Source organism: Rhinatrema bivittatum, chromosome 2 (genome assembly GCF_901001135.1).
Source record: "Rhinatrema bivittatum chromosome 2, aRhiBiv1.1, whole genome shotgun sequence".
Taxonomy (NCBI): Eukaryota; Metazoa; Chordata; class Amphibia; order Gymnophiona; family Rhinatrematidae; genus Rhinatrema; species Rhinatrema bivittatum.
In genome coordinates, this window is record NC_042616.1 from 309261170 (window position 1) to 309278084 (window position 16915).

The following is a 16915-nucleotide window of genomic DNA, read 5'->3' on the forward strand; positions in this document are numbered from 1 at the left end:
GGTGGCGCCGGCTCCCTTTCCGCGTTCTGTCCGGGGCTCACCTCTCTCTTAGTATCCGCTGACCCATGTTGAACTGCTGTTCACATGGAAACCCCCTCTACGTCGCCACACTTGCCAAGGCTTGTGCCCCACTCTTGGGCAAACCCATTCCAGGGAGCCCTTTCCTGCACAAAGGAAAGGTAACTCTCCCCGGGTGTCGCCTCTCTCTTAGTACCCGCTGACCCATGTTGAACCACTGTTCACATGGAACCCTCCTCCGCCTCGGCCTTCAAAGTTCTCGTTTGTATATCTGCTACGTCCCCCAGATTTTCAAAGACCAGCAAGAGCTCACTAGACGCCAACGGAACCGCCACACTTTCCAAGGCTTGGGCCCCACTCTCGGGGCTGACCCATTCCAGGGCATCCTGTCCATCACAAAGAAAAGAGAACTCTCCCCGGGGCTCTTGTTTGAATATTTGCTACTACCACCAAGATCTGCACCCGCGGTGGCTCCACCCAGGCATAGTTCATCATCTTTCAGGTCCTAGCACTCATGTTAGACTCCTTGGTCCGTGTTTCAAGACGGGTCGGGTGGACAGTACGCCCCCAGTTGACAATCGCGCCGCATGCAGGAGGCCCCGTACCCCTTCACCTCGCTCCCCTCGTGAGGGGAGAAGGGTTCCAGAGGAGGGCGCAGCAGCGGTCATCTCCCTCAGCCCCGGGGGAAACGGCAAAGCTGCTGCCGGGGGGGGGGGGGGGCTATAACAGGAGCAGCAAGCCCCCTGCCCCCACCCGAGCATATCACAGTGCACTTTCTTCTTGGGTTCTATCTGAGAAGGTTATTTGCTGTTTGAGCTCTCTCAGAGTGTCTCAAATCTTTATTCAATTGCTAGTTTGCTACCATTAATTTTCTATTGCTGAAAAAGATATTTGTTCTTTTTTGCTACTGTGCCTGCCAGGCAGCCAGGCTTTTTTTTTTTTTTACTACACTTTTTTTTTTTATTGAACTACTTTTCGACTTTCAGTCTCGTGCTGGTATTTAGCCTTAGATGGAGTTTACCACCCACTATCGGCTACATTCACAAACATCCCGACTCCGAGAAGACCTGGTCCCGGCATGCCAGGGGCCACTACTACCGGCTTAACACCGTCCGCGGGCTGAGCCGCGTCTTGTCTTGCCCCTATCAAAACCATAGGGACCAGACTACCTCTGCTCTGTCAGCCTGTCTTGCCCCTATCAAAACACAACTCAAATAGTCTACTGGTATATAATTCAACAAATTCCAAATAGCCACATTCAATCCATAGATTTGTGTAATATGTTATTTGTGTAGGACCCACACTTCTCAAGTTTGTATATCAAACTCAAAATTAGTAATGGGTCTCTTTACTTTATATTCATCAATTTTTTTTATCTTTGATCAATTTTCTACATTTTTCTAAAAATCATTTTGATAATATCTCTCCATATGCTGACGAACTCCAAAATACATGCTCATTTCAAATTGGTAAATACTCTTCTTTGTACAGCTAGCAATAGTCCAACCCCAACATGATCATGTTTCGAACCACAAAGTTCTGCCTCAGGGGGAATCTTTTCTTTTAGTCTTAACAAAGTGACAAATGTTCCATCAGCTCAATATCAGCTATCTTCTCATTTTTCTTCCGAGACCTGACTTCAGCATTGCCCCTATCAAAACCACAGGGACCTGACTACCTCAGCTCTGCCAGCCTATCTTGCCCCTATCAAAACTACAAGGACTAGACTACCTCCACTCTGCCAGCCTATCTTGCCCCTATCAAAACCACAGGTACCTGACTACCTCTGCTCTGCAGCCTGTCTTACCCCTATCAATTTTCTGCCACTCTGCCTTGCTGCCATACACCAGACGACTCTACTCCTTGTGGTGTTCTTGCCACTATCATGGTTCCTCAGTGTGTTGGTGCTAGTCTTTTTTTGCTGCTTGTCCCTTTATTGGCACCTTGTGGTTTTTTCTAACACCCTTTCTGCTTGCTATATTCCCCCTTCATTGTGCTGAGGATGTTGATATCACTTGTCTTGCCACTTTGCCTCTCGTGCTGCCTTCGAGAGATCATGCAACTGTTATCGGTGCTCTCTTTTGAAGTTGTGGTGTGTTTTTTACGCTCTCGCTGCTGCTTTGCACCTCTGTTAAAGCATTCTTGCCACTCCTGGTACCCCTTTGCCCCTTTACAGTGCCTTAGGCTATTCATACCACTTTGGTGCCACTTTGACACAGTCTAAGTACCTTGGAGCTCTTTTCTCATTCTGATGATTGCTCCCCAGAAGATTCATCCGAATTAAGGAAACCCCAATTGTGCAGCCAAAAATAGGCTGCAAAACTAATAAACAAATTTTTTTTTCCTATGAAACTAATGAAATGAACTGGAGTCCCAACAAAACGAAAAAACAAAAATGAAACAAAATTTTTTCCTTCTGCACATCCCTATCAAATATTATCAGGGTTTTTCATGGTTGACAAGCAAATTTTCATGGTTGGCAAGCAAATTTCAACAAGGCCAGGAGAAGGCAGAGAGTCCAGCCCCAATCAGGAATTGCAGTAGGCGGCAGCCCTGCTGCAAAGTAGCACTGCGGAGGGAAGAGAGGGAGGGACGGTTTGGGAGAATGGAGGGGCTGCAAGGGGGAGTGAGGCAAGACTGGAGGAGAAGAGTAATAGCCATACTGGGAATAGATGGGAAAAGACTGAAAGAACTGTGGGTAAGTGAGAGTTGCAAAGAACTGTAAACAGGACAGGATTACAGTAAATGACAAGGGCATTTGTTCCCTAGCAAGTAAACCATAGAGGAATTTTCAGATCTATTATTATAGATTTTCAAGATGCTCTGCTTATTTATGATATTGGTATCAGCAATTAAATGTCTTTTCAGAAGATTTAACTCTCTTTTAGAGGAACTCCCTGCTTTGAAGAAATAAGGAAAACAGAAAGTTCCTCAATACCTTTGCAGGAGTGAATTCACAGAAGATAATTCCAAGTTCATGAATGTGATATAATCCAGTTACCAAATCAATACCAAACTCTCTCACAACCTCTTCAGGTAAATGCTCATCTTGAGCAATAACCACCTCTAGGGAACCACCTGCAATAAACAAACAGACTCAATTTATGAACTGGTGAGAGAAATGTGGTTAGAGAAACAGAGGAAAATAAAATGCATTATTCTAATACAGACTACAAGTTTCTAATTGAAGTATCCTGTCTGTCCATCAAACATAAGATTTGTTAAATAAACAACTATAAAATAATTGGGTGGAGATAATACCTGTATTAGACTATGTAGTAACAGAAAGGACCCTATTCAAAGGGGTTTGTCCGAATAACTTGTGTTAGCCAGACAAATCCTGAGGCTTAAATATCTGGCCCCTTTAAATGGATAAATTTTATCCAGCTAAGTCAATAACCAGATAAAATATATCTAGATAAACTGAAGGTATTCCAGGGGCATTCTAGGATGGAGTGAACAATGAATAAAATAGTCATAACAACATAAAAATTGCCATATTTGGTAAGACCAAGGGTCCATCAAGCCCAGTATCCTTTTTCCAACCGTGGCCAATCCAGTAAATAGATCGCATGCTGCTATCGCAAAGTGCTAAGCAATGGCTATTCTCTAAATTTACTTGTTTAATAACAGTTCATGTTCTCCTCCAGGAATTTGACCAAAAGAAAATTGGTTCTAACCTGCTAATTGTTGTTCCTGGAATACCACAGAGCAGTCCAGACACATGGGTTTTGCTCCCCTACCAGCAGATGGAGAGAGAGAAGAAAGGCTTTACTGACTCTGCACTACTTAGGCTAGCTTGCCACCCGCAGTCCCCTCAATATGACCTATACCCAAGCCAAGATGAGATTATCTAATCAATAACTCCCATACCCAACATGAGCCGTGAAAAGGGAGACTCCCAACCAGAGGCCCAACAACCAAAATGAAGAGGGAAATAAAACACTCCCAATGGTCAACCACCTTCTTTGTATATATACACACAGTAAAAATCAGTCTTCTTCCAACAAGGGTGGGGCTCTAGACTGATCTGAGGTATTCCAGGAATGAAAATTAGCAAGAACCAAATTTTCCTTTCCTGTTCATACCCCAGATCAGTCCAGACTCATGGGATGAACCCAAGCACCCCTTCTCTGGGCAGGCACCTGAAAGACTCAGCATACTCTCCCTAAAGCTAGCTGTTTCCTGCACCCGAATATCCAAGCAGTAATGCTTAGTGAAAGTGTGTAGAAGAGACCAGGTCGCTGTTCTGCAAATTTCCTGCAGGAAAACCAACTGACATGCCACCCATGATGCTACCTATGTCCTAGTAGATTGACTTAAGTCCTACAGGAATTTATTTATTTATTTATTTATTTAAGGCTTTTATATACACCGACTTTCTTGATACAAATCAAATCAACTCGGTTTACATCGAACAAGCAGTTAACCGTAACCAAATAACAAGTGAGACAGATTGAAGGAGCAAAAGTTACATTGTAACAGGGGCGCCAAAACTGGGGATAGGAAAATAGGGGGGAGAACAAAGATAAATAACTTTTTACAGAAGAGGGTGTGGGAGGGAGGCAAGGAGTCAAGGAATGGGGCAACCTCTACAAATATAGGCCGATATTATAGCCTCCTTTAACCATCATGTAATGATCACCTTAGAAGCCTTGTTCCCTCTCAATGCTCCTCCATAGAGAACAAACAAGTGATCCAATCACTGGAAATAGTTAGTAACCTTCAGGTACTGAAACAGTACCCAATGTACATCCAACAAATGCAGTTCCCGCACAAGTAGCTCCGAAGCATCTAAATTTCAAAAAGCAGAAATCTCTACCATAACGTCAGCAAAAACAAAGACACTGTCCATAAACACACCCGCTCTTCAGAATCTGCAGGAAAGGATCCCTACAAGACAATGCCTGGATTTCCAATGTCTTCTAGTGGAACAAACTGTCACCAGAAAGACCATCTTCAGTGTAAGATTTTTCAGTGAAGCTTGCCTCAGGGGATCAAATGGTGGACCACAGAGAGCCTTCAAAACCAGGTTAAGATTCCAGAAGTGAACCACCCGCTGCACTGGCAGGAGTAAATGCTTCATTCCTTTCAGAAAACGAAGTACATCTGGATGCGAAGCTAGAGGCATTCCTCATATTGTTCCTCGAAAACAGGCTAGGGCTGCCATCTGTGCTTGCATCGAATCAAAGGTCAAACCTTTTCCTAGCCCTGCTTGCAGAAAGGCAAAAATACTAGACATCAATGCCCAAAGAGGTGAAATATCCTCCCCTCAACACCTATGCTCAAACACACTCCACACCCAGACATAAGCCAAAGAAGTAATAACCTCCTCCAAATAACCCTTCAATCGCAAGTGGCGCCTTTCAAAGGCCAGGCCATGAGACAAAGGTGAGTCACCAGAGCAGACACAAAAAATACCCTAATTTTAGGGGACAGTCCCCAGCCAGATTTATCAGATCTGCAAACCACAGGCATGGCCATTCTGGAGCTACAAGGACCACCTTCCCAGGATGTATCTCGATCCTTCATAGAACTCTTCCTATTAGTGGCCATGGCAGAAATATGTACAGAAGAATCTCAGCAGGCCATGGGAGAACCAGAACGCTACCCCTCTTTGGTACCTACCTCCTTTCTGTGACTGAAGAAATGATGCGCCTTGGCATTCTTTTTCAAAGTCATCAAGTCCAGTTGAGGCATGCCCCACCAGGACTAAACGAACACCATTGTCTCACCTGCTAGCTCCCATTCTCCTAGGTGTAGCATATTGTGGCTGAAAACGAATGCCTGCATGCTCTCCACCCCGGCTACATGAGACGCCACCAGAGCCCCAGATGTTGTTCTGCCCAGACAAATAGTTCCTTGGCCTCCCAAGACACCAACAGGCTCCTGGTTCCTCCCTGACGGTTGACATACACATTGTCTAATAGAGCTCTCACTACTTAACTGCAAAACCAAGGAAGAAAAAAGAGCAAAGCATTGCGAACCGCCTTGTTTCTAACTGATTGATAGACCATGATGCTTCTTCCACCAACCACTGACCCTGCATCATCTGCCCTTGGTAGATGGCCCCCTCAGCCCTTCAGCCCTTCAGGTTGGCATCAGTGGTCACAACTATCCATTTCAAGATCTCTAACTCCACCCCCATTTCAAGGTGTGTCTGAGAAAGCCACCAGGATAGACTTGACCTGGAAGCCTCCAGTAACAGTAGACAATGTTGAAACTCCTCTGATCGAGGGTTCCAGCAGGACAGAAGCACCCTCTGCATAGGTTGTAGATGTGTGAACGCACAGAGAACTAGATTGAGGGTAGAAGCCATAGAACCGAGGACCTGCAAATAGTCCCAGGCTCTGGGAACCGACAGATGTAACAGTCTGCGAACTTGAATCTGCAACTTCACCACTCTCTCCTCTATAAGGAGCACCTTCCCTAGGGCAGCGACTGGGACAGGACCAAGAAGCTCTTTGCCAGATTGATCACTCAACCACGAGACCGCAACACCTGCATCACCCATTGGGCTGAGCGCTGACAGAGTTCTCTTGACTTTGCTCGTATGAGCCAGTCATCCAAACAGGGATGTAACAAAATGCCTTCCCTTCACAACGCTGCTGCCATCACCACCATTATTTTGGAGAAGGTCCTTGGTGCTGTTGTGAGCCTAAACTGGAGTGCCCGAAACTGAAAATGCTCCCCTAGGATAGCAAACCGCAGAAATCCCTGATGTTACCACCTGATAGGAATGTGTAGGTATGCTTCCGTGAGGTAAAGAGAAGCCAAGAACTCCCCCTTGCGAACTGCTACTATTACTGAATGCTAGGTTTCCATCCGAAAACGAGGTACCCACAGTGCCGTTTTCACTTTCTTGAGGTCCAGAATGGGCTGATAGGTGCCTTCCTTTTTTGGAACCATGAAGCAGATAGAATACCTTCCATTTGGTCGTTCGCTCGGGGGCACAGGCACAATCATCTCTAACTTTTTCAAGTGGCCAAATGTAGCTCAAACTGCTACTCACTTTTCCTTGGAGGTGCAGGGAGAAACCATGAACATTTTGCAGATCAGATGAACAAATTCTAACGCATAGCCTTCTCTTATAATTGTTAGTACCTACTGGTCCCCATTGTTATCTTGGTCTACTCTTCATAAATGAGGGCTAACCGTCCCCTATGATTTCTGACAAAGAGCAGACCGGCTGCCATTCATTGTGTAGCTTTTGTCCCTCCAGTTCCTTGACCAGAGGTCTCACAGGTCCCTGAAAAGATTGCGTCCTACTAGTCAACTGCTTCTATGTAGAAGGGGCCTTGCCTGGTCAATACCCTTTTGCTTCTCTATACCTCTGCCAGGCAGAGGAATTTTTCCTGTTGCCCCTCAGTTTGTCCTCAAGTAATCCGTATCCCTTGGACTTGCCCAGGATCTTCACCAGCTGGTCCAAATTCTATCCAAATAGCAGCTTGCCTTTGAACGAGAGATTGCTCAGCTGAGATTTGAATCAGACATCTGCCGACCAATTGCACAGCCAAAAGAGATGCCTGGATGAAACTGTCAACACCATAGTTCTTGGCAACATACGTAATAGGTCATATAAAGCATAGGCAATATAAGCCACTCTGCTTCTAATTGGATTGCCTGCTTCATAGCCTCAGACGTGCCATGAAACTGCTGAAAACCACTGCTCTAATGCTTAAAGCAGAGGCCTCAAAAATCTTCTTAAGATGTATCTCCAGCTTCTGGTCCTGAGCATCCTTCAGTGCTGCAAACCCCACCAACCGGGATGGTGTAATGACCGCGGACATTGAAACATCCAACTTTGGAAAGTTTAGCAACTCGAGTGTCTTCCGGCCGCAGACAGAGCTTTGCCATAGCTTTGCTGACCTTCAAACCAACCTCTGGAGTGTCCCACTCCTGGACTACCAGCTTTGCAACTGACCGGTGGAATGGGAATGCTTTTGCTGGATCCCTAAGCCCCTCCATAACCAGGACCACCTCTTTGTGGTCAGATTCCTCCTGCAGCACTTTAATCCCCAGTTCCTTTAACACATGAAGAAAGAAATTCTGCCTTCCGGAAGATCCTCACCACCCTAGGGTCCATCCTATTCAACCACTGGCATTTCCCTGCCCCAGTAGGAACTTTATCATCATCTGCAGGGTCAGACCATCGTCCCCCTCTGACCTATTGGAATCTTCCACCACACCCAAAAGGCCTGACCCCCCTGCCCCCGCACTGGGGTCCGCTTCTGGCATTTTGTCCCCACCTAGAAGTCCAACTGCTTGGCTACGGCCCTTTTTGGCAGGCTGGGTGAGTGAACTTGGCTTTCCCGCCAGACCTTCTTTGCCAAGAAGGCTTTCAGGCCGATGCAATACAGGGAGCTCAGCTGAGCGCTCTGTTTAACCAGTGGTTAGATGCATGTTTTGGACGCGCGTCCACAACCTCTTATACCATAAGGGGTTTAGCGAGTCCAATACGTGCGTCCAACCTCACCCCCCCCCCCCACTCCGAAACTAATAGTGCTCATCACATGCAAATGCATGTTGATGAAGCTATAGGAAAATTAGTTCTTACCTGATAATTTTCGTCCCTGTAGTACCAAGGATCAGTCCAGACTGCTGGGTTATGCCTCCCCTCCAGCAGATGGAGTCAGAGAGAAAACTGAAAGCACCCCCTAGATATACTGGTGTGCCACCTGCGATCCCTCAGTATAATCGATAACAAAGCAGAAGGAAGAATTGACCCCTCCGCAGAATAGTCTGTCACCCACTGACCAGATCAAATAGTAACACTTTCCTGAATACCTAAACAAATGAACGTATTTCCCTAGTAAAATAAACAGAAGGGAATAACAACTTACCGTATGGAACAAAGAACAGAGAAATGACACTGTTATAAAAATACACAACCCAGATAGCAGTACGAGCGGACCCTCCAGAAACGGGCGGGCGTCTGGACTGATCCTTGGTACTACAGGAACGAAACTTATCAGGTAAGAACTAATTTTCCTTTCCCTGTACGTACCAGGATCAGTCCAGACTGCTGGGATGTACCCAAGCCGCCTTAAATGGGGTGGGATCCGGAAAGTCCCGCTCGAATCACGCTGCTCCCGAAGGACTTTTCAGACGGAGCACGCACATCCAAGCGATAATGCCTAGCAAAAGTATGCAAGGATTTCCAAGTGGCCGCCCTGCAAATTTCCTGACTAGAAACAAACTGAGTTTCGGCCCACGAAGTCGCCTGAGAACGCAATGAATGAGCCTTCAGTCCATCCGGAACAGACTTACCACAACCAATGTATGTAGCCGCGATTGCGCTCTTCAACCACCGAGCGACAGTGGCCTTGGAAGCCTGGAGACCCTTCCTGGGTCCATGCCACAACACGAATAGATGGTCCGACCTCAGAAACGCATTAGTGACCTCCAGATATTGTAGGAGCACCCGACGTACATCCAGACGTCGCAAGTCGCGACCTTGAGAAGATCGGAGGTCCTCCTCCGAAAAAGAAGGTAATTCCACCGTTTGATTAACATGAAAGGCCGATACCACCTTTGGTAAGAAGGAAGGAACGGCACGCAAGGACACTCCCGACGCAGAAATACGCAAAAACGGCTCCCTACATGAGAGCGCCTGGAGCTCCGAAACACGACGCACAGAAGAAATGGCTACGAGGAAAACAATCTTAAGAGTCAAATCTTTCAAGGAGTCCCTCTTAAGAGGCTCAAAAGGGGCCGAACAGAGACCACGAAGGACTAAGTTCAAGTTCCAGGAAGGACAGGAGGCCCGCCGAGGAGGACGTAAGTTCCTAACTCCTCACAAAAAGTGCGCCACGTCCGGGTGACATGCAAGGGAGAAGCCTTCAACCTTACCTATCAAGCAACCTAGTGCCGCCACCTGAACCCTAAGAGAACTGTAGGCCAACCCTTTCTTCAAGCCATCCTGCAAAAACGTAAGAACATGACCCACCGAAGACTTCCGGGGTGAAATCTTTAAGTTCCCGCACCATGAGTCAAAGACCTTCCAGACCCTAGCATAGGCAAGAGTAGTTGACGATCTGCGCGCTCTAAGGAGGGTAGAAATAACCACCTCTGGGTAACCTTTCCTCAACTGCCGCCTCTCAAAAGCCAGGCAGCCAGACAGAACCAATCTGCCTGATTGAAAAATACCAGACCCTGGTGAAGCAGGCCCGGAAGATGACTGAGACGCAAAGCCCCCGAGGTTCCCGCCATGACGTGTTGATAAGCGTAGGCAACATGCGCACACGCCTAGGGAGGCCACAGGAAGAAGCATGGCGGACGGGGATGCCCATGCTGTGTTGGAAGCGCCACGGGTTTCGGCACACGCCACCGGAGGCAACCAACTTCCCCATGGAGGTGGAGACAGGCAAAAGAGAGGTGAGGCAGACCGGTTGCAGCCATCTGCGACCGACGGACGCAACAGTTGGGACTCTGGGTATGGCATGGTGATGGGTGGCATTCTATGCAGTCACCCCTTCCAATACCTGATAACTCTCCAAGAAGCTGACACAGCCCATGAAACTGCATCAGGAATAGCTCACCACCGTTTCCCTCATGAAATGACAGCAGCAAACTCCATGGCAACCAACAGTGCCCATGGTGCTCTGCGGTCGCTCATGCAGCAACCAGCCAAGTCCACTGGAGCCCATAGTGGTGACGATGCCCATAGGGCCCACAGAGCTTTCACGCTCACCAATGATGGATCTCATCCAGGGCACCAGACGATGCCATACCCAAGGCTTCGACGGTGTCAACAGCCCAGCGGCACCAATAGAGATCCCAGTGCCTGAAGGCATTGATGGACCGGTGGTACCAAGGATGCCAGGGGCACCAGCAAGCAAAGGCTCTATAGCCCAGATATGCCTCATCAGTGCCCAAAGAAACCAATGACTGTCAGCGCCATCAAAAGTTTCCCTTGACTCACCTATCCATCCAAGGACATCAATGCTGCAAGCTCAATGGCATCCCTTGCCAGCGGCTATGGCTGACGATAATCTCACTAGCACTCATTAACACCAATGGTGCACGAATCCAGGCGGGGCTTCCGATGCCTCCTGACCCCTGCGGCTCAGAGCCCCCGAGATCATCAGCATCCCTGGTGCCCGATAGCCGTAGGCCAGTGATGGGACAGCACAATGTCCTTCAATGCTCCGTCGGGATACCGCCAAGGCACCTCAAAGGCACCAGACCACTACGCCGGTATGCCTCAGCGTACCAGGGTGCCCTGGTGCATGATCTATTCAAGACCAAAGTCCCTGCTGCTCGAGAGCTTCAATGGCACTTGAGGGCTCCCAAGAGCCCCGGCACCTCGATAGCATTGAGGGCGTCAATGTAGAGAAAATTTTTAAGAACACATTGTTGTTTGTATGGGTTGATTGTGCAACATTAGTTAGATAGGGTCTAAATGTATGAGTGGATGCAAGTAGTGTTTATATATGATATGGTACAGAATTAACACCAATTTTTGAATATTATATGTATCCCTACTGTATTGTAAATATGTATGGTTATGAGACTTTTTCAATTGTTTTTGTTAATCAATTAAAAATGTTCAAAATAGGTTTGTAATATATATATTCAATATGGAATGGAACCAAGGCATGGAATGGAGCCAAGGCATCCATGGAATGGATTGGTCCGCCACCTCAAAGCCTAAGGCGCTCGATGACTCCAGTGCCTCGAGTTCCCAAATGCCTATGGCGCGGAAGGCTCTTACGGCATCAAGGACAGTCTCACACACCCTGATGGCAGAGGGCAGCACCTCGATGGCGTCAAGGTTGTCCACGGCACTCAATGGCAGTCCTGGTCCCTGACGCAGTCCTGACATCGATACATCAGATTAATGGCACGCTGGTCACATAAGTGCACGGGCAATCATTACTGAGCATGGCACTGAAGGTGCGGCAGCAAGCTGCTTGCTCAGGCTCCTGCTCACCCTCTCTCCCAGGGAGACAGCACTGCCATCACCAGCAAGCAGGAGGGGAGGCTACATAATCCTTTGGGAGTGGGAGGATGAGCACCCCCCACAGGAATGGTATAGTCCATGATCTCTTCACTGTCTGACCTCCATCGATGCCGATCGATTGATGAAACAACATGGAACTCCTGCGCATGTAGAACTCAAGCGAGTCCCCAGGCTCAGCGGTCTACACGGATCACCCATGGACTGCACTCAGTCCTGCCAGCACCGGACAAAAGGTACAAAAACAGACAAACAGAGCAAGGACAGGACACAGAAACTAAACTCTTTTTTAAAGGAAGAAATAGACTCTGCCAGACTGCACAGTGACTAAGGCCTGCCATGCAGCTGGCAGACAGAAAAAAAGAGAAAAAAACTACCATAAGGAAAAGGAAAGAAAACAGCTGCAGCTCTAGAAGGAAAAAAAAAAAAAAAAAGACATGGAGACACTCTGCCTAGGGGGCAGAGTGATGACTACAGCTGCACATGCTCAGTAGGGCATGCTGAAATCTCTAGATTTTTTGAGATCAAAGTTCCATGCTGGGCTCCATCCGATGATGTTACCCATATGTGAGAATTGCCATCCTGCTTGTTCTCGAAGAAAAAAATAATACCTTATCACAACCCTCATGTCGCCCCATCCCCACCAAGATCTAAAAATTTAGTGTCAATAGAATACACAAACACACTGACAGGGTGATCGAGTAAGCTTTTCTTACTTTGAAAAGTAGGCTCAACTAGAAATTCCACAAAGAACTAAGGAAGCCCACTTTCTGGAAAGAGTGTGCAATTGTGTGTGTGTGTGTGTGTATGCTTTTATGCATCCAGAAAATAATATCCATGCCTGACTCCTCTTGTCCCCACCCTACACCATCTCCTGAAAAATTGGTGTTAATCAGATGCAAAACCAAAGATTTATTAGGCTGCATACTTGTACGCACGTATTCGCTGAATATGTAGATTCCCCCCCAAAAGATACCCCTCATTATCTTCTTAGACCCCATGACATGTCCTGCAATGGTCATGGGACTGTTACCAAAGGAAACTCACACATGAGCAGTAAAATGCTGCCCTTTCCAGAAAGCTCTGGAAAAAACTGTCTAGTACCATGCATAGTCCCATGACCTATGTGCAGGACTCAACTGTATACCTTCAGAAAAAGAAACTAAATATAGAAAATCAAAAGATAAAATGTATGTGAATAGCATTTTTTGTATATGTTCACTCCTTAAAAAAGTATGATAGAATGCCACAAAAGCTCCCATAGGCTGTTTACCAAGTAATTTAAAAATTAACTATATTTAGTTTAATTAACTTTAGGAACATAAGTAACTGAAGCATGAAAATAATTACTAAAGCAATTTATTGTAAACAATTGAGATGCTGTCCAAGAAACTGAGCCTTAACTTGATTAGGCAGCTAAGTTAGTTGATAGTATGTATTATGGAGGCAAATTGATTTTACATTTTTTTTCCTTATTTTGTATATCAGGAGAAAAATCTTCAAGATACAATTCAAATTCTGCCAGCTCCCTTTCATCTTCCGCCCCGAGCAGATTCACCCCAGAAAGCGACTGATCAATCAGACTGGCAGAAGATATATGTGGGCCATCAAAGCTATTTGGCTCCTTGGCCTCAATTACAAGCATTTCCTTTCTCTGCATATTTTGTATCATACTGCAAAACAAAAGTTATTTAGGTCAGCTGAAGGGTCATTCAGTTATGTCCCATGGAGATGAACTCCTGTGTAGGTTTTTGTACACACTTGAATTTTGCAGAATAGAGACCTTGGGAGTTGGAACTCTATTCTACCAAATTAGAAGGTGTGCAATAAAACTAGGCACGGGAATAAATCTATTTATGTGCCTCAAGAATTTTTCAGAGTAAAGATCACTATGAATCATTCAGGACCTAGGCCTTCTCTTGTAAAATGCTAACAATACCCATTGCAAACAGTTTATTTCTCTGCTTTTACCTGTGCATAATTCCACTACAAGCCAAAGATGATTACTTGTTTCATACCATTCATGAAATGTGACCACATTCTTGTGGCTGATATCATGGGTAAGACGAACCTGCAACAACATAGTCAAAATGTCTTTAGCAAGTTACTTCAGATTCGTAGTTGTTTCAGAAATAGCCTGTAAAAAGTCATTGCACAGAGTGGCAATGCCTGGTGCATTTTATTTTCAAGTATAACGGACTTCCAAAGTCCAAGTGCCATGTATTCTACTTACACAATTTAGGGTGTATTTATCAACATGGTTAAATGTATCTTTTTTTTTTTTTTAATTCCATAACCCTATGGCGTTCAATTGTAACTCAGTAAAGTAAATTATTTCAACTGGACCTATTAGCAGGCCTGGAAAAAGTCTGGTCCCGATCTAGGAACCACTTCCAAACTTAGGGGCAGATGCAATAAAATTTGCAGAAAGCGGACGCTGACTTTTCAGCGCCCGCTTTCTTAGCGTACGCATGGTGCCCGCAAGGGGGGGGGGGGCACATGCAATAAACAAATTAGGCGATCGCGCTAGCAAGGAGGTGCTAGAGTCGCTAGCGTGACCTTAGCACCTCCTTGCTAACACGACCCCACGGTTACCGGCGGTCTGCCGGTTATGAACACCGATGCCGATAAAACTCAGCGTCGGTTTTCATAACTGCAGTCAGACGGTTATGAAAAGCGACGACGAGCATATTGGCGTCAGTCTTCAAAGCAGCTGGCAGAGTCTATTTCTTTACCTTTAAAAAAAGTACAGAAAAGCAGTTTCTTTTTCAGTGCGCTCAACTATTAACGTTAATATCTGAGTGATAAATGTGCGTCTGAGGTGCACATTTATTTTTTGGCATTTGGAGTGAATGAGTAATAGGCTCATTCACGTGCATTTGCATGTGATGAGCGTTAACTCATTCACGCTACGTCGGACACACGTTAAATAGGTGCTAATCCCCCTATTGCATTAGGGGATGGATTAGCGCCGATTTAACCCATGTCTGACAGTGGGTTAAACAGTGCGCTCGCTGAGCGCACTGTATTGCATCGGCCCCTTAGGCAGCAAATAAGATACCAACATCCCTCCCCATGCATATATATACAGCCATCCCCCAACGCCTCTCCCAAAGCACTTGCCCACACCAACTCCCCATATAGTCACCCCCCAACACCAAAAGCTCATATGCATTCAGACCCCAAAATGCACCGACACCACCCCTTCCCCCACATCATGCACACGCCTGCCTCTGAACACCCCAATGAAGTCACTTTTCCACCCCATACCAGAGGATAGTGAAGCACCATCTTAGCTCCCACTTGCAAGCCTTTGTCTGCTGCTTCTAATGTTGCTGTCCAAAGCCTAGCAGTTTGCACACTCTATGTCCCATAGCACTGTTCAAACCATGAAGCTATGAACAGCAACATTAATAGTGGCAGAAGGGAGATATGTTGCTCTTCTCACCTTTTGCTAGCCATGTAGTGGGGTGTTGCAACTAGTGCACTGGAGATTAAAGGACCATCCTGAGTACCAAGAAGTAATTTCTTGGTGAAAGCTAAGGGTAACCTATATCAAAATGATGATGTTCAGGCCAGTCCTAAATACATCTTTTTAACTTAAGTATATATTCTTACCCAGTTAGTAATTTCTGGCTTTTTGCTTTTATCAATACAAAGAATTGCAACAAAATTGATGGTGCCTTTTCTTCTGCCTTTATAAACAACAGACTTGCTTCCTCTTCCAATTTCTTCATACAAAATAAAGTTTTCCATCTTCAAAGTTAACTTGTGTTTTAAACAGAAGAGATGAACTGTTCAGGTATCCTCATCAACACTTTAAAGAAAGAACAGAAAGTTATTAATCATTTAAAATAAGAGAGAAAAGGTGTACTCTAAAGTTCCAAAAAATGAGACTGGGGAGGGAGGGTTGTGAGTGTAACAAAAAAAAGGTGAATTTTCTGTATAGCAGTTGTTAAAATGAATATTCTCCCTCGTTTCCTTTATTTGTTTTTAATCCTTCCAGTGTTTATATCCACTGCCATTTTTCGATCTTGGCAGAAGAAGATTTTTTATTCTATTTGGAGGCGACGCCCACCAAGGGTTTCTTGGATGGTTCTATTTCAACCGAGGGTGTGGGGTGGTTTGGGGTATTATGCATCATCCCAACTTCGAGCATTCCTGGATACCCATAGTACATGCTCTTTGACACAGTGGGTGTTATTGGAACAAGCGATGACTGGGGCGATGCCTTTATCGGCTCTTCCCCGGCAGCTCCGCATCACATGGCATCCGTTAAATTGCTATCCATATACCTTGCATACCACCCTATGGGTATGGTCTCAAAGGAAATCTAAACTAGTTGGTAATCATTCCTATTTCACACTTAACCACTTGTTTCATAATATAACTTTCCCTTCACGTTTAACCTCTTGCGACATTTGAGATTTGTAAGGCTCATGGTCTTAGTAGGATGGATCATTTACTTATTCATGGCACACTTATGCTCCCTGATGTTATATCTAATACTTATCAAATGGAGAGGGTAAACTTCCTGGACTATGCCCAAGTTAGACATTTTATAGTAACCCAGCAGAGAAACGACCACATCCAACAGAGTAAGTCCATGTTTGAAAACTATTGTGACCATGCTGACAAGTTAAAAGGATTAATTTCTAAAGTATATCGTCTTAATGGGCACCTAACCGATGCCTTTCCACATCTTAGAGCTTGGGAAAGAGATTTGGGAGGACACTGAATCTGGAGTATTGGGATTCCATTTATTTATGTGCCAATAAACGCTCTATATCTGCCACTCTGCAAGAGAATTGCTATAAGCTGTTATATCATTGGTATCTAACTCCTGTCAGACTTCATCGTATTTATCCCACCGTTGGTGATCAATGTTGGAGAAATTGCAGGAAAGTGGGCACTTTTATGCATATGTGGTGGCAC

General features: G+C 45.6%; 1 protein-coding gene across 1 annotated transcript in view; it reads right to left on the minus strand.

Moving 5' to 3' along the window:
- ULK4 (unc-51 like kinase 4) overlaps positions 1 to 16915 on the minus strand; it is a 1180200-nt gene that overhangs the window by 1142676 nt on the left and 20609 nt on the right. Inside the window, exons 2-4 of the mRNA XM_029589702.1 lie at positions 15599 to 15797; positions 13952 to 14051; positions 2957 to 3096 (exon numbers count right to left, since the gene is read on the minus strand). Coding sequence (XP_029445562.1) covers positions 2957 to 3096; positions 13952 to 14051; positions 15599 to 15736 — 378 coding nt within the window. The 5' untranslated portion in view covers positions 15737 to 15797. The remainder of the gene's footprint in view (positions 1 to 2956; positions 3097 to 13951; positions 14052 to 15598; positions 15798 to 16915) is intronic.